Source organism: Cyprinodon tularosa, unplaced genomic scaffold (genome assembly GCF_016077235.1).
Source record: "Cyprinodon tularosa strain WSP-4 unplaced genomic scaffold, ASM1607723v1 ctg126, whole genome shotgun sequence".
Lineage (NCBI taxonomy): Eukaryota > Metazoa > Chordata > Actinopteri > Cyprinodontiformes > Cyprinodontidae > Cyprinodon > Cyprinodon tularosa.
The window spans coordinates 1,423,618-1,446,153 of NW_024038070.1; the positions used below are offsets into that span (position 1 = coordinate 1,423,618).

The window sequence follows — 22,536 nt, forward strand, 5'->3', positions numbered from 1 at the left end:
TTAGTTTTGAGCGCGGGAACAAGATAAACCAACAACATCCAGTAAAATACCTGTGAAAGAATGCTAAAACCTGAACTTGGCTTATATATATTATATATTATATATATAATATATATATATATGTATATATATTATATATATATGTATATATATATATATATCTCCCCATATATAGGGAGAAGTGTTTTCTATTTGGCATTTGATGAGGTTAGGTGAAAATGTTTTTGGGGAACACATAGTTGAGCTTATTACATACAATTTCAGTTCTGAAGGACTTCCTCAGAAAAAGATGTGTTTTTGTCATTGCAATGGCACTCTACAACAAAATGTGTCTTCTGTTTCTAATCCAGTACTACTAGGGAGTAGCTACAAAACCGGGTAAGCAGTCTGGGACTAAGGGTGATGCCCAGGGACCAATAACAGCAATCTATGGGGTTCACACTTGGTACTTTCGGCATCCTCAGAATTAAAGCACTCTGCTCTAGTCACTAGGCCACCACTCCCTGCACGTCCTGTTGAAAAAAAGACAAATTTGAGGAATGTGGTTGTAGACTTACAGTAATATTCTCTTTAGGTTCCCTTTAATTTGTTCCCTTCAATGTCCTCACCTTGGCAGATCGAGTTGTACACAGCAGACTTTTGTTTGTGGTAAATAAATCCAGATATTAGGATAACCAAACCAAGTATCAGTCCAATCAGACCAACAACAATCTTAGTTTTTTCTTTCTTTGGAAGGGAGTCATCTAAAACATTGAGAAAAGGAGGAATAATTTCAATTTCAATGCCCTTCAGACTTCAATGCCAAGTATTTTCTTGACAGCAATAAACTTACCCCAAACTACAACCCTTGGTTCAGACATTGTCAAATGTTCAACCATGCAGCTGATTTTTTCTCCAGGAGTTGGAATGTACTCCAGGTGAGAATGAAAGTGGTAGTACAAGTCTCCAACAGGAATCACATCTGAGTAAGTGACCCCTTTAGTCACTTGTTGATTATTTCTTAGCCAGGTTAGTTGGATTTGCTTCGGGTAAAAGTTATAAGCACTGCAGATAAGCAAGGCTGGATGTCGACCATCAGGCTTTATAAGAAATTTGATCCTAATGGTGGGTGTTGTTGACAGGTTTCCTAGGAAAACATGGTTATTTATTATGAATTTTAACTAAAGCTCTAAACTTTCACATTTGAATCTTGTTTGATTTATTGCATCATATAGCAAATAGTAAATCTACTCCAAAACATGCTGAATCAGCTTCAGAGTAACACAAAAGTTGATAAATGTGATGTTTTAAAATGTTGTATATTTATTTGCTTAGTTATTAAAAAAAATTTAAAATGCAAAAAATACTCTCTGTGTAATGTCAGCAAATAGGCTTACATAACTTCATATTCTCAATTTCTTTAAGTTAATTACCCATTGTTCGGATATGGTGTAGGTTGTCATAACACATAAGCTTCTTTTGCAGTACTCTTTGAAGCGCATCAGCAGGATCCTTATTCCAGTAATATGAATTAACATGTGAATATTGTGTAAATCCAATCCAGTTTCCCCTTGTACTGTTGTACTGCATCATATTCTGCTTGTTGAAGCTAGTCATAATTGTGTACTCAATATTGTTAAAGTTAGGACCATTAAACGCACAGTATGCTCTGACCTGGTAAAAATCTTCGTGTGAGAAAACTGGTGAAAAATAAGAGAAATCAATTAGTTGTAAATTGGGTTTTTCCCCTGAAAGCTCAGAATAATAAAAATGATAATAAATTCAACTTACCTGGATTTTCAAGCGATAAAAAGAAAATGAACAGAAAACTTTGAGTGTTCATCTCTCCTCAGCAGCTAAGAACCAAAATTGCAGACTTGGACCGACAGAGTTTACTTGTTTCAACACTAAGAGGAAGTAAAGAGAGTTATGCCTTACTAAACAATAAACCCATGTTGTTCTATTTAAGAAATCGGATGCTTAAGCAATGATTAATACCTCTTATGATTCTTTTAAGCAAAATGCCAAATGCTTTTATGTAGTTCTTTTTTTTTTTCTTAAGTCTTTTCCAGAAGTTGTGCTTTATTTTATAACTTTTGAGTTTTCTCATGTTTTGTTTTGGTTTAATGCTTTAGTCAGTCATGTTTTGTTTTTTTCCTTTGTTTTGCATTTCTGTTTTCATTTAACTTTTGTTCCTTTTAAAGCGTGAAAGAACCTTTGCACCTAAATGCAGCAGCATCTACAATATTTCAGTGGAAAAACCCCAGTTAATCAGTTCCAACAACCTTCACTTTGGGGTTTATAAGCACTTTTGAATTATGTCGATTTAATGCTTTAGCTCCTTAGGCTTAGGAATCAAGTTAAAAAGTTGAGACACATTAATATTTACATTATAATTATTGGAAGACCCAGGTTCACTATCTCAAATAGCCCCCTTATATACAGGGTATCTGAAACAGAAAATATACTTTTTTACTAGACACTCAGTATAAGGCCTAGGCTCTGATGTTTTTTGAGGGGATTGTGGTGATATTATGCCTCTGTGCTAGAATACTGGAGGACTGAAAGAAGAGATGACAAAAACAGGAAGCCCAACCCCTAGTAATCTAATACTATTATTATACACTTTTTCATTATATGCTGAGAAAATACTACCAAAAAAATTAGGGAAACTATAATCGTCCCCACTTCTCTGGATAGCGATCAATTAATTTCATTATCTGTTTGTTATAGTCCCCAAAAGTCTCAAAAGTAGTCCCAAGTAATTCTTTTTTATTGATCTTTGGGTTATTTTCCATTTTTTTATTTTTTTTATATCTAAGCCAGTCTTTAGTTACTCTCTGTGGCCCCCTTGTGCCTGTCTCCTTTCCCCCTGGCTCCCTTCTAGTAACATCCATCCACACCTACTCCATACCATCTGATGACCCGGGTCTTTTTTCTGTCTCCCATATGTACTCTCCCCATGCAGTTCTTCAATGCAGGTTTTCTTGTTGTTAGTTGCTTCCTCCACCTGGATCCCCACGTGAGTTTTTCCTGATGTTTTCTGTTTTTTTTGGTTCTTTGTATTTTGGATTTTTGCCTCAGTTACTTCATTTATCCTGCAAGAACTCATCTCTGCCTCCCTTATCTCTGCATTTGAGTCCTCAAGCAAACTCATTACCCAAGTTGACACTGTTTCAGGGTTCAAATACTAAACAGATCCAAGCTGCATACATGTCCGACCCATAAGCTATGGCTTTGCTTTGATATTATCTGCTTAAAGGTCTAGTTCTTGAAGGTTGTTCTGCTATAAAACTAGCTGCTAACAGTGGAAAGGTTTTCATGCTCTGTTATTGGAAGCTGGTCTCATGAGATAAGCAGTTTTCCCTTTTCAGGGTTTCTATTCCACAGTTAGCAGCCACCTAGCAGGGTCATTTCCACTGTTTGGAAATATTTTACACTAGCGAGATCAGGTGACCAGATTCGTGAGACTAAACAGCTCGAACATTAAATATTATCAAGATTGAATTAAATATAGTTGCTAGATGTCCAAATGTCAACATCAATTATCTTCCCTTTATTTGCACTATTTGTCCAATCAGTCAGATAATGTTCCACAACTTCCATTCATAAACAACATGTTAGAGTTTTTAACTGCAACGAAATATGTTTCATCTGCTGGAATTATTAAGGAAATCTTTTTTCACTCTTAACCATGAGCAAGCCTCTCAAGGCTAGTTTGATTTTTAAAATTTGAGGTCCAATATCCTAGGTAGAATGCAGTGATATACTAATGCACAGAACAGAGAACAAAACATGTAGATCAATTTCCTCTGCTTATTGACTTCCTATATTCTAGTAATGAGTTCCCATAACCCTGTTCCTGTTTTAGTGATTATTTTGGCTGGCATATATTGTCACTTGCTTTCACATGAATTTGTAAAAACCCCTATTATCACTTGTTTTTTTTAAATTCTCTTCTCTTTGTCACTTCTATTATATTCTTGGTTGAACTGATACTGATAACAAAGGTGAACTACATTTTTTTTGTTCTGAAACAGATAAGGGGGTTCTCATTTCTTTGACCACTCTATTTCATGAGTAAAGTAAGAGCACTAATATTGCCCCATATAGTGACTTCCACCAATAACTAAAACTCACACATGATCTGGATCATTAGCAAATTTTTATGAATTGTTCATTGGCATGAAGTACCTTCCTTAAAATCCTCTTATAAGTTTATAAATAAGGCGTATTGTGTGTCTGCAGCCTGTGGTGTTTGTTCTGCTCTCACCTCCTTTATTACCTCTATACTCTGCATTCTTGTTTGATCAGCATATTGAGACTTCGAGTGAGGCATGGCTCACCTTTCCTGCGTTCTTGTCTTCAGCATAATACTTCTGGACTTATTTAAGACCGATGCTGAAGCTGTCAATGATCACCGCTGCCACCCTCCGGGTTGGGAGGGAACTGCTTGTTCCGTTAAATTATGTTAAACAATCCTTTAAAAAAATCCTGCATCCAGATTAGGATGTGGATCATTACCAACATATGATGGATTATTCCTTGGACTGAGGTGCACCTTGGTAAAAATGTGATAAATCCGTTCATGTCTTTTCAAGTCATCCTGTGCACAGATGGATGGACAGACAAAGAAACACCCACACAAACGTGACCAAAAATAATAACCACTCATTATTTTTTATTATTAAGTAGCACATGTTCTATTTCAGTAGGTTGTTGAATATGCACAAACAATAATTACTAAACAAAAGGAGAACAGGAAAACCAAGGATCTATTCACTTACGTAAATTTTTTTACCTAGCAAGCACATAAACATGAGAAAACTGGGCTTAAACAGAAAGGTAACTCTCCCCAACCAAAACCATCAAGCAGGTTAAATAGCAGCACATTAAAAGACCCAGGAAGCAGAACCTAATCTTTGAGGTGGAGCCTAAATAGAGCAAGGTATCACTTAGAAGCAAAAACAGAATTACATCCATCTTGGGGATGTAACAATGCTGCATAAGTCCGTTCATTCAAATCAACAATGACTTTGTGAACATTAAGCTTACAGTAACAGTAGACAAAAATTGTAAAAAGTAGATTCTATAGCTAAATAGATAGCTAAATATCAAAGAGCAAGGTCTGAGCTCAAAGAATACTGGCTTCCTTTCGCAAAAAGGAAAGTTCCTGCAGCAATACCAAGAAACCCGAAAATCAAACCAAATATGCAGAAGGCAGCAGGACCCATACTCCTCTCCTCTTTTCTTTCAATGTCTAAAAAGAATTAGAATATGATATAAAGTATTGCATTAACTAAAACACAAATAAAGGTAATTTAAGTTTTGATCAATTTTATTCACTAAGTGTAAAGAAAGAAAAAAGGTCTCACCCCAAAACCTGGTCTCAGGTTCCTCTAGTGCCTCATGTTTTACAGTGCAGCTGTAGATGTCTCCTTGCTTTGGAACAAAGTTCAGGTAGGAGAAGACATGAAATGTCCCATCAGAGTTGGATACAATTTTGAAGAAGGGGTCTTCCACTGCCACCTCTTTGTTATTCTTGGTCCAACTGATATTGAGAGCAGGAGGGAAATAGTTGCGAACAAAACACACAAGGGTGTTCTCTTCATCTTCAGTTACCTCATTTCTGGGGTAAATAATAACTTCTGGTGGGACTAAAAAATAATTTCCAAACCAGTTAATCCGAACATGCTGGATTTATTATGCTGAAAAGAGGTCACTGGAGAACAACAAAAGTGCAGAACTTTGCCTACCTTTGGTTCTTTTTACATCTGGGTCCGGTTTCCATCGATATACATCTTTTTTACACTGTGCTTGGCACCTCTCAAAATATTTTTTACCCTCTGCAAAATAAGTTGATGGTATTTTGCTGTCCCAAACACCAATTTTGTTTTTGGAATCGGCATAACACACTATATCGTCATCCAATGTCACATCAAGGAAGATGTCGCTTGACTCAAAGCAACCAAAGGAAAAACACAGTTGGTGACTTTCTAAAAAAAAAAAAAAAAAGTTTAAAACTGAAATTTAACATAGGAAGCAAATCAAGCTCTATGTAGCCTACTAACCTTCTGCATAGATACAATAGGTCCACAGGAAAAATAGGAGAAGCTCTAGATGCAGATTGTTCGATATCCACTGATTTGGCTGTCCTGCCATGGCTCTTAGTCCCTCTGTTCTTAACGAGTAAAAGGATGGTTTAATCAGGTGGACTCAGGTATAGAGGTGTCATTTACCTTATTCCTGAGCTCAAACTTAAAACCGTTGGCAGATAAGGAAGCTGAGCTGACAAAAAAATCCTGTTGAACAACCTCAACTGTCAAATACAGCTAGGATTTCTGGTCTTTTACTCAAATTATACTGCTTGTTCAAACATATATTAAAAAAGGAAGAAGAAAGAAAAGAAGAAATGTTTCTAGCTCAAATTTCTCAAGTCTTGAAATCAGATGTTATGTCTTTGACTATTTATCTGTCTTTACGAGGGGATACAATCAAATGCATTCTTTCTGATAGAGCTGTGCTTATAGCTGCATCCATATCAGCGCGTCACGTTTTATATGGTAATTTCACAGTAGGCCTACACAGGTTGGAAGACTGATTTGTTCTTGCCCTCAGATATACATTTGCGCCAGATATAAATCCGTGCCAGATCATGCTATCAAGGCAAAAGTAATCATTAGTAGACTCAGCTCCCAACTCAACTGTGAGAATAGATTAACAGCAATGTTTTTTAAATCGCCTGATGACAGTCTAGTGTCCACTGTGTTTTATACCGAAGAGTATTTACATAGCCTTACCTGGACAAGAGTCAGTCTGGCTGGCCAGGATAACATTAAATACAATCTATAATAAAGCTTTCTATCTAAATCCAGTTGAGATATCGTTATTTGAGTTGGAGTAGATTTTCTTGGTAAAAGCAGTTAAGAAGTATGTGGTGTAGGAAAAGAAAAACATTTTCAAAATGAATCTGAAAGAAAACTGCTAAATAATGATTGGTGGCTTTTTTTTATAAAAAACAATGACAACAAGACAATATTGCTGTGGTGAGACTGAAATAAGTCACACCTTATGGCCCGTAAAAGGTCATAAAAATTGAACATCTTCTTTCCAAGTAACTTTAAGGCTGTGTATTTACACCAAGTTTCCAAGACAACACTTGGAACTTGTACTACAATATTTATAGAAACTACAGCTCATTTTTAATATTTTATATAATGGATACGAAAGGCAGACTCAGAAACAGTGTGTACTGTACAGTAAGGTAAAGTCACAACAGCTGCAGAGTGATTTTACTGTCTTCTCTCACTCTCCCTTTTTCTCTCACTCTCCTACATGATAAGGAATGAGGACAACACATTATGTTAGCATGTGAAACCATAGCATGCAGGGAGTGTGAGGCAAGGGTACTCTGTTTCACAGTCCTTTTCAGTTTAACAGAAACACAGTGAATTGTATGAAAAGGGAAATGATATATCTCTGCTGGAGTATGGTTTCAAAGGAAGTAGGACAGAAACTCTGACCAAGATAAATTAATATACACATTTTAATACACTTTCAATATAAAATGTAAAGAAGAACAAAGAAAGTGTGCAAGATTAAAAATTAACGTGTAAACCCTTTTTGCAGTCAATCACATGCGAAAGTCTTAGCTCTCCGTTTTAGGATCTATAAGACTGGCTGTGTCTGAATGTCCACCCTAACTTCTATATGTGTCTAAAGGCGATTGGAGAAAAAAGTAGTGGATTAAAAATTTTCCACAATTTACATTGAGAAGTACACTACTAAAAAAAATTTAAGGAACACTTTGTAATCAGAGTATAGCATCAAGTTAATTAAACCTCTGGGATATTGATTTGGTCAGGTGAGTAGCAGAGGGGGTTCTTAATCAGTTATGGCTGCTTTGGTTTTAATGAAATTAACAACAGGTGCACTAGAGGGGCAAAATCGAGACGACCATCAAAACAGGAATGATTTTACTGGTGGAGGCCACTGACATTTTTTCCCCTCCTCATTTTTTCTGACTCTTTTTCACCTGTTTTGCATGTAGCTAGGATCACTGTCACTAGTGTTAGCATGAGGCGCTACCTGGACTCTACAGAGTTTGCACAGGCAGTCCAACTCCTCCAGGATGGCACATCAATACGTGCCATTGCCAGAAAGTTTTGCTGTGTCTCCCAGCACAATCTCAAGAGTATGGAGGAGATTCCAGGAGACAGGCAGTTACTCCAGGAGAGCTGGGCAGGGCGGTAAAAGGTCTACAGCCCATCAGCAGGACCGTTATCTGCTCCTTTGTGCAAGGAGGAGCAGGAGGAGCACTGCCAGAGCCCTATAAAATGACCTCAAGTGAATGTCTCTGACCAAACAATCAGAAACAGACTTCACGAGGATGGCCTGAGGACCCGATGTCCTTTAGTGGGCCCTGTGCTCACTGCCCAGTGCCGTGGAGCTTGATTGGCATTTGCCACAGAACACCGGAATTGACAAGCCTGCCACAGGCACTCTGTGCTTTTCACAGAAGAGAGCAGGTTTACCCTGAGCACATGTGACAGATGACATGTGACAGCTGTGGAGAACGTTATGATGCCTGTAACATTGTTCAGCATGACCAGTTTGGTGGTGCATCAGGGATGGTCTGGGGAGGCATATCCATGGAGGGACATACAGACCTATACAGGCTAGACAACGGCCCCCTGACTGCCATTAGGTATCGGGATGAAATCCTTGCTCCCATTGTCAGACCCTATGCTGGTGCAGTGGGTTCCTCCTGGTGCACGACAATGCCCGGCCTCATGTGACGAGAGTATGCAGGCAGTTTCTGGAGGATGAAGGAATTGATACCATTGATTGGCCCCCACACTCGCCTGACCTAAATCTAATCCAACACCTCTGGGACATTATGTTTTGATCCATGTGACGCCGCCAGGTTGCACCTAAGACTGTCCAGGAGCTCAGTGATGCCCTGGTCCAGATCTGGGAGGAGATACCCCAGGACTCCATCTGTTGTCTCCTTAGGAGCATGCCCTGACGATGTCAGGTGTGCATACACACACGTGGGGGCCATACAAATTACTGAATACCATTTTGAGTTGCTGCAATGAAATTTCAGCAAAATGGACTTGCCTGTCGCATCATTTTTTCACTGTAATTTTTGGGGTGTCTTTGAATTCAGCCCTCTGTAGGGTGATAATTTTCATTTCCATCAAATTATGTGGCATCCTTTTGTTCTTAAAAACATCGCCCAGTCCATATCAGTATAAACAAACAGCATGCCTTTTTCCCCATTGAGATCTGATGTGTTTTCAAAGTGTTCCTTTAATTTTTTGAGCAGTGTAGTATGCAACCATGGTCACTAGACGAGCAGATATATCCCAGAATACTTTGTAAGAGCTCTCCTTGCACAACGTCATGGGATTTGTTTTGAGAGTGCAAAGATGGCAGTGTGGGTAGCCGGAGTCAACGGGGAGCGAAAAGCAGTATTGTATGTCCGAATGGTCAGTTATCTAAGTGCCCTGTAAAGTCCACTAGGTGATCTCAACTTTATACAGTGTAGTGATTAAGGGGTTAGGGCAAACGTTTGGACACAGCCTCCATCTCTATTTTCGGCCTGCTTCTAGTTTTGTCCTTTCAGGTCTCAGGCGGCCTATGCTGACAGTTGTTCCCCATTCCAGCTCATTTAAGAGGTCTTCTTAAATGTGTAATGGAGGATGCATGCCAGACAAGCCCATTTCTCCTCATTTTACTAGCAGTAATGTGAAATTAATTTCTCCACATAGCATGCCTAACTTCACCTGTTGAGGAGAAACTTCGCAACTAAGGCATCCGTAGGAAGCCCTAACTGTGCTTTCAGTTTTCCCCAGTAGCGTGAACGAATCCCCCAAAAAAACACTCCTGTCATGTTACTCTTTTCTAAAGCCTTTATCTTCTTCTCATACACTTCACAAACACTTTTTCTCTTACTACCCTTGGCCATTTTCAAAGAACTGCAGTGAGGTGAGCTTCAATGACTGGCTGAAACCGTAGCTCACCCTGTATATATGCCTGAAACTGCACGTGTGCAGAAAAAGACAGCTAACTGGGGAGGAGCATGTAGGACGGCATTATGTAAACATATCACCAGAATGATTGACAATTAGGAGGACCACTTATTTTGATCCACCCTGAATAAGAACATCCTCCACTACACCTTTAAGAATTCTGTAGCCAGTCCTTTTTTGCTGGAGCATTAACCATGTGTGGTATGCCTCTTGTCTTCCTATGATACCTAGCGTGAACTTGAACTGAGTTCACATCTGTCTAACAAAGTTCTGGAACTTACCATGTGTTTTTGCTGCTCCCCAGATTTATTTTGCTTGTGGAAGTTCCTCTCAAGCCTCCCAGTTTTGAATGAAACCTCAAAGCGTTTCAAGAAAATGTTTTGGCAAAGTCTGCCTGACTGGCAGCGTCTCTGGCTTCTGGAAAGATCTCCTTCAAGCCCTGCTCACCCTCCATCGTGAATACTATCTCCACTGTGCTCTCCCTCCACCTTGTGCTCAACCCTCGACACCAAGCTTCATCTCTGAATCAGTCAGCAACTCCTCAGTCCTAGGCTCCCGGATCTTTCCATTTTCTCCTGGCGGTTCACTTCATCTTCAATATTAAGGAAATAAGCAAATACTACTACTTATTTCCCCTTTCAAAGCTTCCACTACTAACAGCTCAGTTTTCTCTTCCTGGATTTAGTGGATGACAAATTGTTCCGGGTCCCTGGTTTCCAGCTGTCACTAGCTCAATGTTTCAATAAAACTTTCAAAGGCCCAATCCAAACCGTCACCTCAACACTTCCCCTGAGCGCTAATGCTCCATCTGCAATCTCCTAAAGCATGACAAGCTTAAGAAGGCAGTTTTTTCTCCTTTCATTCAGTAAAAAAAAAAAAAAAAAAAAAAAAGTTTTCTTAAGCAAAGCACCTTCATTATAATCGCTGGGAGACAGATGTCTATGAGAAAACACGTTTGCCTATTCTTTGGTGAAAACAGAATGTATGTTACCCATAATATAATTAGAAGAGCCAAGTGAAGGTCCAGGTGAAAATGTTTAAAGTTCCATTTAAAAAATTGTCTAATTTATTGTTACAGGATGTATACTTTGTAAGTTTTATTACTTTACTTTATAATTGCTTGTATAAAATCTAAAAATAGTTTAAGATGGTGGTCCAACTTTTTTGCTTTACTACTAGCTTTTATCATGTTTTTACATTTATTTGTTTCTATCCTGATTTTACTCTTTCTCTATTTTACTGTTAAATTCATGTAACACACTTTGAATTGCCTTTGTACTTAATTTTGCTATACAAATAAACTTGACTTGCCTATAAACTTCTAGTTCTCAGTCTTACTGCCAAACCAGGCTGATACCAGGATAGATTTATATCCCAGTACTCTGATTTGATTTTGGTTCCTGCAATAGATTCACACCTTTTGACTACAGGGTTACATTTGTTATGATAAAAGATTTGTATCATTTTTATTTATATATGCAAAAAGGCTTTTGTATAATGTATTAATACCAAATTTATTTTAAGTAAAAATATAAACAGGTAATTTGTATATAATTTTTTAACGTTAGAACATGTCGGCAAAAAAAAAATAAAGTTTCTGAATCCTTACTGTATTTCTATATAAGATTATAGTGCTGTATGGTGTTTCAGACTGCTAATTAACATACAGCTACACATAAACACAATCCAGGACCCACAAAGTCATCATCACACAAGCATGGTGCATCTGGGGCCTGTTTCAGAAAGGAGGTTAAGTGAAAACTCTGAGTTTGTTAACCCTGAAATGAGGGAAACTGTAGGTTTTCTGTTTCAGAAAGGGAGGTAAGTTAAACCTGAGAAAGCACAGTAAGTCAAGCCCGTTTCTGAAAGAGAGGTAACTTATACTCAGAGTCAGTTACCATGGCAATTTACTCTGTGAACCTAACCTGGTCGGGAGCAGGTTTTCTTCAGAAAATCCAGAGTTTATTTTGGTCTCCTCCCCTTTTTTAAAGAGGAAGTGGTGTTTAAACACCTCATTGATTCTTTGGGGACATATTCATTGCACACATTTCAGTCACGTAGAGCGCATCAAAGGGAATGAAATGGCATGTCCTTTTATGGATGATCCTGTTTGTAAAGCCAGGTAGCTACTCTACTCCCATGATGTGCTCAAGGCTTACCTGCTTGAAGTATGTTTTTATATTTCATTTTCAGCTGCTGCCATGTTCTTCTGATGCCTGCAGGATTGCACCTATCCATGAAAACTAAATTAGGTTTAATAAAATACTGTTCCTTTCACCTCTGATATTATAACAGTTGGGTAAGTTACTCTAAAATAGTTCTTAATTACTAACTACAAATTTTATCTTAAACAAGTCTAATTAGATTAATGTAATAATTACTGTCTCTAGAAAGTATTGGTCTACTTACTAATTTGTTTTACTTACTTATTAATTACTTTCTAAATCCCAAATCAACCTCAACAACTTGAACAATACAAGGAGAGACAAGAAACTGCACTTCTAATGCTTTTAAATAAACAATATTCAATTGCCTGAATTTATCTTAAATTGACCAAAGTGTGTAACTAGAGGGAGAAAGTTCAAATTAAAATATACCTTTTAAAATTTGATATTAAATCCACTATTGTTTTATAGTCTTTAATTTAATTACAGTATTTATATGACTTAAGTAACTTAATTCATTACACCCAACACTGTATAAAAGTAATTAAAATGTAAACTTACACATTGACTCGAGCAGCTATTTTCACCCAAGCTAACTCTCTCTCCTTCGCCGCTGCAGCCGTGTTGCTTTTTTTTTAAATACATGTTTAAATTCTGCATATGCTTGCATAAGCACATCCAGTTCTGCTGGTGAGAAATATGCACACCTTTTTTTGTCTGACGCTGTTGCCATGGTGACTCGTAATATCTGTGCTCCATTGATAATGGCTTTTTATAGTTGTGGTGCACGCGCTTAACTCAGAGTCAGTCAATTTAGAGTTGATTGAACTAACTCATTTCATCTGTTCTGAAACCCAAAACTCAGAGTTTCCAATCTCAGGATAAGTCAACTCAGAGTTCAAGTTTTAACTCAGAGTTGGTTGAACTTCCTTATTGAAACAGGCCCCTGGTGTTTTCCCTGAAATACATCTGCTAAATGTAAAGTTTCTAGCGACGGAAAATATGCCCCAGTTTCAACTGCTGTTCAGCTATTTTTCAGAGCTACTTCACACACACACATATATATATATATTACTAAAAAAAACGCTTAAATTATAAAAACGTATACTCAGTTGTGTGCTTTCACATATAAACACTGACCAACGTGAACTTACTGCTCACATGCAGAAAGCCTCCTCACTGGCAGATACATCTCCTTGGTGCCTGTGCTGGAAATGTTCCCATGGTACCAAAGACACTTGTTTCTCATATTGTAGCGAAAGAATCGTAAGGTAATACTCATGTATTACCTCACGATTTGTGACGACCTTTATTTTTATGCCCTATATCATGGTCAGTAAACTCAGAGTGTGTTTAAGCTTCAGCTTACCAAAACAAAATACCTTTGGTTTAATATGTCGTGTATAAAATAGAAATCAGGACATTATTTCCTTTGTGCTAGTTGCTATTTTTGACCTGGCGGGTTTTGTGTCAGTGCAGTGAACATTACCTTGATGTTCTTTGAAGGCCTTTCAAAGGATCAAACAATAAATATGCTGCTCGTTAAGTGAATTGGTCAAATCACTTGCTTTGATTTGAGAAAGAAAACTAATTAGTGCGTTGTTCACCTTCACAGAATAAGAGTGCTACAGTGATTAGAGCCCCTGTTAGTAGAAATTCAGTGAATGATTACTGTGCCTTTCAGAAGTGTCAGTTGTTTACTGCAGCTGAGGCATTAACAGGTGTCCTGCTCCAATAAAAATGAAGATGAATCCTATTTGAAATGAGATAATAAATAAATAAATTCAAACCAAAGACTGAGGTTATCCTAATGCTTTAGTAATGTAGTAAGTGAGTAGTAGTAAGCTGTACAAAAGGAAATTTTGTTTTGCATACACTCTATGTAATGGCAGCCCACTCCCTGACCTTTAGTGTTGCACCACACTAAGAAATACTTTCAGGTTTAGAGCGCATTGATGACTCTCACAGAATGACCACGTTGAATAATGTTGGTGACTTCCCCGTTCCTATCAATTTCTTTCTAAAATATCTCTGGCTAGTTACTGTAATGTCTCCCTCACCCCTCCTCTTTTGTTATCCAAACTTGTGACAGACAGTGGCAAAGTTATAGTTTTTTTTGTTTCTTTGTAATCAAAGCGTATTACGTGACACAAAATATTGAATGTCTTCAGAGACATGGTGGTTCAAAATATTGCTCTTCCAGTCTCAGCATTCCAAAGACTTGCTGTTGTTTCACATTTTAACCTGTACAATTAGCAAGCCAATAGGGGCTTCCATGTAAACTACATCCATGTCTTTCCAACTGTCCCCATACACAGGGCGGATTTAGGAAATTTGGGACCCTAGGCAAAGACAGGCAGGGGGCCCTCTGAATTGAGAAGACAACACATAAAACAGACCCATTACACAGATACAGAATTTTTGATAGAATAGACATACATTATTTGTTCTATGTTTTGTCCCTCTCTTCTTGTCCCTTTTCTTGTTTTTTTCCTCTCTGTGTTTTGTACTCAGCTGACTTTTCATGCCATCTCAAAAGGAATAAAAGATTTTTTCCAAGCACTAAGCTCACTTAGCTGTTTGCTCATTGCTGTTTCCAAAAAGGTCACGGGAAAAGTAAATAACCCAGTCCTTCTTTTTTCTGCTTATCTGTTCTACATTTTTCATTTGTATGAACTAATAGTTGCATGAATCATGACAGCAGACAAGATAGAGGAGAGCAGGAGGCGGGGTTAACAATCTACAGTACCTGCTCTGGAAAGCAAGCTTTTATACATTGTTGCTAAAAGTCTCTGCTAGCAGAAAGAAGTCGCTAGGCGCTAGGCACTTTTTTTTTAAATAAAAGTGGTAGAGGGGTCTGAAAAGTCACTAAATATATCGACAAAAGCCCCAAGTTTGCAACACTGCTCTTTGCAACCTTTGTTTTCAAATGATTTGCTGCTATTAGTTTGGACCTTTCTGAACATGTGCAGCAAATGGACTTATCCAAAGGGGTAGATACGGAAGGCTATAATATTAAGAAACACTTAATATTATAAGTGTTCTGATGGCCTTTCAGCTAAAGGAATTCTATCAAAAACATAATAAATGTTCAAAAATAAGGAATAGTTGTATTAACCATACATAAACAGAGTTTTATTGGGGCCCCCTGTAACTTGGGGCTCTATGCAACTGCCTAGGATTGCCTTATGGTAAATCTTTCACTGTCAAATAGCTGTTCCGAAACTTTTTTGACAGTAAACTTTTTCAAAGACTTTTCAAAGATAGCGTGCAGATTGCAATACACTCAGAGAACAATGAAGAATGATTCAGATGGAGGACTACTGCGCAAGCTTTTATATTTGCTTCTCCCTGATTTTGCATGAACTACCAACATCCTTGCCAGACTACTTTGGCAGGTGTGAGTTCAGATGGTCACACACACACCTTGATGCCCATGGTTCAAAAGTATCAAGGTTCTCATGGTCACACTCACTGACAGACGGCTAAAACAGCTTGGGGTCAAATTGACCCCAGAGGAACAACTGCGTGCAGTATACGTTCAGCGCATAGTAAAAATATTAATACAACAATTTTATGCCTCATCAGTTGTCCCCATCAATTAGGAAAAGTCATGAAATATGAAGCAATGAAAGTGACCTACTATTTTTTGAATGATACATTTTTAATTGGGTTAAATTGAACACAAGGACGATAGGAGGGTTAAGAACAAAGGTTGTAAAAGACCAAAGGAAAACAGAAAAAGGGTCATGTGAAACATAGGCAATGTCAACTACAACATCCTAAATGATAAAACAATGGAAAGGTCAAAGGTTTTGCTTTAGATTTTGGTTAATATATTCCATTCTGTTTTAAAGGATTAACCCTATGACTTAATATTTCTCCACAAATATTGAAATGTTGGGATTTTTAATGATTTAATCATCTATTATACACTCCCTGGCCAAAAAAAAAGTCGCCACCTGGATTCAACCAAGCAAATAGGTACAAGCCTCCTATTGGATAATTACTGCATGGGCAATTATCTTTCAGCTGGCAACAAGTTATTTAACCCCAACTGGTGCAATGACATGCTTCTCATTTCCTAAACAACCATGTCAAAAGACACATCCCGTGGTCGTGGAAAAGATGTTAGTCTGTTTGAGAAGGGTCAAATCATTGGCATGCATCAAGACGAGAAAACATCTAAAGAGATTGCAGAAACTACTAAAATTGGGTTAAGAACTGTCCAACGCATTATTAAAAACTGGAAGTATAGTGGGGACCCATCATCTTCAAGGAAGAAATGTGGCCGGAAAAAAATCCTGAATGATCGTGATCGGCGATCACTTAAACGTGTGGTGAGATCAAATCGAAGCAAAGCAACCGTAGAACTCAGGGCTATGTTTAATACTGAAAGTAAGAGCATTTCCACACACACAATGCAAAGTGCAAAGAGAACTCAAGGGATTGGGACTGAACAGCTGTGTAGCCGTAAGAAAACCAATAATCAGTGAGGCTAACCGGAAAAAAAGGCTTCAATTTGCTAGGGAGCATAAAGATTGGACTGTGGAGCAATGGAAGAATGTGATGTGGTCTAATGAGTCCAGATTTGCCTTGTTCCAGAGTGAGGGGCGAATGAGGGTAAGAAGAGAGGCAGGTGAAGTGATGCACCCACCATGCCTAGTGCCTACTGTACAAACCTGTGGGGGCGGTGTTATGATCTGGGGTTGCTGCAGTTGGTCAGGTCTAGGTTCAGCAACAGTATGTGCTCAAAGAATGAGGTCAACTGACTACCTGAATATACTGAATGACCAGGTTATTCCATCAATGGACTTTTTCTTCCCTGATGGCACAGGCATATTCCAAGATGACAATGCCAGGATTCATCGGGCTCAAATTGTGAAAGACTGGTTCAAGGAGCATGACACATCATTTTCACACATGGATTGGCCACCACAGAGTCCAGACCTCAACCCCATTGAGAATCTTTGGGATGTGCTAGAGAGGGCTTTGCGCAGTGGTCAGACTCTACCATCATCAATGCAAGATCTTGGTGAAAAATTAATGCAACACTGGATGGAAATAAATCTTTTGACATTGCAGAAGCTTATCGAAACAATGCCACAGCGGTCCAACAAAGTATTAGAGGGAGTGACCTTTTTCTTTGGTGGCGACTTTTTTTTTGGCCAGGCAGTGTATTATCAACATCTTTTAAACCTAAAATCATATCTGTTGTGATTACAGCTATACACTTAATCCTTTTTAGAAGACACAATTTATTTTGTCTAATAGTTAGTGAAAGTTAATCTTTTAACTTTTTTTTTTTGCTGTTATTTTTTGTTGCAAAAGTGATATAAAAGAGAAAATTGCCTAACTTTTAAGTATGTACAATAAAAAAATTTAGATACGGTAATAATCTTAATTCATTAGTTTTTATCTGATGGATATTAATGCACGGACAATATGAATAATCCTGTTTTAATTTGGGTGAATGTACCTGTTAAATCCATTGTTGAAACCCAATGTAAATGCAGATGCAACACCCAACATCAAAACATGCAGCCACATGCAGAGGTCTGCTTTGGTGCATAATTTTCAAAATAGATGAACAGAAGAAATATAGCTAAATGCAGACCAGCTACTTCATTCTAATACAGCAAACTTCATGTGAAAAACAAAAGAGACAAGGCCATACGGAGTCAACATTACACTGAGTAAAATGTTATGTGGAAAAACATTATGATTTATTAATGTCACAACAGTTTATTTTTAGCATCTTCCTGGTGCGAGTGCATTCAATTTAGGAAATAGCAACTGAGCAAAACATGTGACCACATTATCATATGGAGGCTCAGTTCACCTACTTAATCCATCAGCGGTGAACTCAAATCATCCTGATACTCTGTGATTACATTATGGTGCAGCATGCCCAGCTGCTCTCCTCTGGTAACACCTGTCCCATAACTCTTACGACACACAGTGCGTTGGGAAAGCTTCTATTCTTGGCCACCATTGTTTCTTCCTGTTAGACAAGATGTTATAAGTGAATGTTAAGCAGATGAATAATGATGGACACAGGAAATCAACAGAGGACATATGATTTATATATTATACATGACAGCCCCTTTAACATATTTAACCCAATAATAACACAGGGACAAAAGTAATCTGATTATCATTTTGACTTGATGTAAATGTGTTTCATATTTTACTGAATGACTGTCATTTAGTCTTAAAGCTTTATTCAGTGCTGCATCATCTAGAGTTTTAATAGGAAGACTAGTATTGTAATATGGCGAATTTGTTGTTGTTTTCCCACTTAAACAAATCAGTGGACTGAATTTATATAGTGCATTTTTCAAAGCACTATTAAAATTGCATTGGTTGTAGAATTGTAGAATTCTATTGTATGGCAATTGGTAGGCAACTTTGGGTTACGCGCCTTGCATAAATGCCAGTTGACGTATGACATGAACTAGCTAGAATCTAACCCAGAATTTTCCCATATAAGACAACACTAACACGAGCCACTTTTGATAATAAAAAAATGTTAAGGAAACAAATATACCTCTGGATCTTTTAAAACTTTTTTCCATTTTCTCCCTTGTTTTATTTCCACGCATTACCACTGATCTGTTCAGCTAATTTTCAAATGTATTTAAAAATAAAACATATAACTGTAAAACTACAAAATTGTGCTTATATGTTTGTCATTGTCGTTATCCCCCGCTTCATCCAGAAATTGGTTGCGTGGGCAGGAGTCTTAGCAGACTCTCAGATTTCCCTCGCTCCAGACACCTCCACCAGCTCTGCTGGGGAAGCCTGAGTCGCTCCTAGGCCAGCTGAGAGATAGTCCCTCCATCATGTCCAGGGTTGTTCCCTTTGCCTCCTCCCATTGGGACGTGCCTGGAACATTTCCCAGGGGAGGCATTGAGGTGACCTTCAAAAAAAGATGGCAGAACCACCTCAGATAACTCCTCTCAATGTGGAGAAGTAGCTCTACTCTAAACCTCTCCCGAATTACCAAATTCCTTACCCTTACCTTAACCTAGTAGCTGGACACTCCCTGTAAGGAGAGCCAACCACCCAATATAGAAAGCTCATTTCAGCTGCTTGTGCTTGTATCTGGGATATATTTTACAGTTTATAATTTTTTTAAACAAAGCGGAGTGTGTATGACGTCATCTGCATGCTGGCTACCATTCATTCATCCTGTATGCTGAACTGCTGCTAGTTTTACTCACATGCCTGGAAGATGTCTAGTGCTACTACCATAGATGATCTCGCTCTCGAAATGGAATTCAGATTAGCTAGCCAAATGAATATAAGGGGTAGAGCGTAGCTGCATGTATCCCTGGCTGCCTTTCACAACTCCAGCCGGGCGAGCGGATGACGTCATACATACTCCACTTTGTTTAAAAAAAAATATAAATATAAAAAATATAACCGCGGATGTCTGGGGGACAGTGATTCTCCGACATGTTATGAATGCTGACGTGCCATAAAGAATACATTATGAAAAGCTTAGTTTGTGCCTTCAAGTCGTTTGTTTGCTCCAAATGACACAAAAACTCCTATGGGTGAGTGGAACATGATGTAAAATCATGGGCCAATGTAAAAAAAAAAAACGGTGTTCCCCATTAATGCTGGCAATGACCAAACTCATTCTCTGCTTTTACAGATCCTGGAAGGCCCCTAGTAAAGGGCCGCCAACTCCAGAGTTCCATGGCCAGGACAGAAACTATGCTGCTAGTCCTGAAACCAAGGTTCGCTAATAATCCAAATTCTCCTCTCCAGCCATCTGGCATAGGCCTTCCTAGGAAGACTAAGAATTGTGTTTCCCCTTATAGTTGAAACACACTCTACAGTCCATCTTTTTATGCAGGGGAACCACCACCCCAGTCTGCCATTCCAGGGTCACTGTCCCCTACTCAAAAGGATGTTGAAGAGGTCGGTCAGCCACGACAGCCCGACAACATCCAGAGCTCTGAGGTACTCAGGGTGGTTCTCATTCTCCCCAGAGGCCTTGTCATTGTGGAGATTTTGGACACCTCTGTGTCCCCTGGGTGTGTTATGGTTTTCCCCTTTTGGACTTTGAGTTTTGAGTTATCTAAGTGATTCTGTTTTGTTGATCTTTGGTTTACATTCCCATTTGTGTTATATTTAAGCCGTCTTTAGTTACTCTCTGTTGCCCCCTTGTGCCCGTCTCCTTTTTCTAGCTCCCTTTTGTCACTTCCATCCACACCTTCTCTATATCAGCGGATTACCCCAGTCTTTTTTCTGTCTACCATATATACTCTTTCAGTTCTTCAGTGCTGGTTCCTTGTTGTTTCCTTGTTCCCATATGTGTTTTCCATACGTCTCCTGGATTTTTGGTTTTCAGTACTTTGTTGTTAAAGTTTGCTTCTGTTGCCTTTGGGATTTTGATTAAAACCTACAAGAACTTTTTTCTGCCTCCTTCATGTCTGCATCTGGGTCCTCAACCAACCTCAACCCTCGTGTTGACAGGGTGATAAACACACCATCCCTCGTTGCATCTCGTAAGGCGTGTCATCCGGATAACAGCCTATTGGGGATATTTAACATCATCTTTTAGGAGGAAACTGTCATTAGATTACAAAAATAGTACATCAAATCAGTCCTTTTCCAATCAGGGGGTATAAATCGATCAAGTGTTTAAGCAAACAATCTCAGTGCAGATCACATATCTAAGCACTTAAGAAAAGTGTGTAATCAGCTCACAATGTTTGGTCATGCATATTTACTTTCACCACTAACATAAAACTACTTATATTACCTACAGTTCATATCTATAGGACTAAATACAAAAATACCATGATTTACAGCATTTTTTTTAAATTGTTTTATCTTTCAAACTGAGTTTATATGGTTTCAAATGTTATATTTCAACTGATCTGATGGTACCATTGTTTTAATATATTAACCCTGTCATTGGTCTTATTGTAATGTTTAAGGAACAAGAAATCATTTGAATTTTGCAACATTTTGTGTTGTGCATTAGATTGTTAGATGTCTAGTCTGTATTTATTAACATGCTGAAAAGCATATAGAATATTGTACAACTACTATGTCTAAGCCTAAAGGAAAGCCTTGAAATAACTGGTTTCAAACATGTTGCTGCAGGTAAAACCAGCAAGACACAACAGTGTGAGATGTCACGCTCTAAAATGAGAAGTGCTGGAGGCAGACTTACTGCTATGATTTAGGAAAAAGAAAAACACAGAGAAGTAAACATCAGTTGGCTGTTCAGTTCAATACCGGCTTCTATGTGCCAGTGAAAGTGCATTTCCAGTTGAGTTGGTTATAATCCCCTGGTCTTAGAAAATGATTAATTGGTGATATCTAGAAAAAAAAATGAAATGATGATCCCATTTTTGAAATAATAATTTTTTCTCTTTCCTTTTTATTGTGCTTTCAGCTCTGTCACAGTTGCACCCTTTGATCTGTGTCAGGTCCTACATTCGTCCCGCTTTACCAAATATGCCGAACATTCTTATTGTCATGTAAAATGTGTATTCATGATATTCTGAATATCTCTGCAAACTGCTCCTTGCTAACTATTAGTGCTATTAATATTACTACTAAAGCCCTCACATTTATAATAAATATTACAATGACCAATATCACATACCTACTCAGTAAGGGTCTGTTTATCATCTATAGGTCAGAATGCTTTTCTACATCTCTGACAGCCTGTAGACAGTATATTTGTTTTTTTTCTTTTACTGACTTAACTTCTTTTTAGTTTGTCTCTTATTTTGGTACTCTCAGTCTTTCTCTCTTCAAAGTTAAAGTTATTTTTTAATGCAAAATAACACATGACTGTTTAGTGATTCAGCTTGGCACCAGGTAAATACTAGTGGCTGCCTTTGGCTTTTTTATGCAAACAACTATAAGCAAGTATTTATTATGTGTTAGCTTAAAGAGCAGCAGAGGTTGTTTGAACTTTTCATCCTGTTGTCCTCTATGATATAAACTGCTCAAGTAAACGAACAAATAGATCATGTAAACAACACAATAAAACTTCTATCAAATCAAACTTCTGTGAAATTGTACTGTCCACTTAGGAAGTAACACTGATTGACAATCAATTTCAGATGCTGTTTTGCAAATGGAATAGACAGCAGGTGGAAATTATTGCCAATTAGCAAGACCCACTCAATAAAGGAGTTGTTCTGCTGGTGGGGAACACAGACCACTTCTGAGTACCTATGCTTTCTGGCTGATAAATTTGCTCACATTCGAATGTTGCAGGTTCTTTCACACTCTTGGCAGCATGAGACACACTCTACAACCCACACAAGTGTCTCCATGAGTGCAGCTCATCCAGGAGGGCACATCAATGCAAAGTG

The 22,536-nt window shown here is 38.1% G+C and overlaps 3 protein-coding genes across 3 annotated transcripts in view; all 3 read right to left on the reverse strand.

The window, feature by feature from the left end:
* LOC119777693 (cytoplasmic phosphatidylinositol transfer protein 1-like) overlaps positions 1 to 22,536 on the reverse strand; it is an 87,670-nt gene that overhangs the window by 55,872 nt on the left and 9,262 nt on the right. The gene's annotated exons all lie outside the window — the stretch shown is intronic.
* LOC119777697 (rano class II histocompatibility antigen, A beta chain-like) lies at positions 236 to 1,892 on the reverse strand. Its single transcript, XM_038276689.1, has 5 exons — positions 1,771 to 1,892; positions 1,413 to 1,679; positions 833 to 1,126; positions 609 to 743; positions 236 to 512 (listed from the first exon to the last, which is right to left on the reverse strand). Exons 1-5 carry the CDS (start codon positions 1,820 to 1,822, stop codon positions 394 to 396), a joined length of 867 nt encoding a protein of 288 aa, XP_038132617.1. The 5' UTR covers positions 1,823 to 1,892; the 3' UTR covers positions 236 to 393.
* LOC119777694 (H-2 class II histocompatibility antigen, A-U alpha chain-like) lies at positions 4,641 to 10,737 on the reverse strand. The gene is made up of 5 exons (XM_038276685.1): positions 10,298 to 10,737; positions 6,051 to 6,160; positions 5,736 to 5,975; positions 5,355 to 5,636; positions 4,641 to 5,239 (listed from the first exon to the last, which is right to left on the reverse strand). Exons 2-5 carry the CDS (start codon positions 6,139 to 6,141, stop codon positions 5,094 to 5,096), a joined length of 759 nt encoding a protein of 252 aa, XP_038132613.1. The 5' UTR covers positions 6,142 to 6,160; positions 10,298 to 10,737; the 3' UTR covers positions 4,641 to 5,093.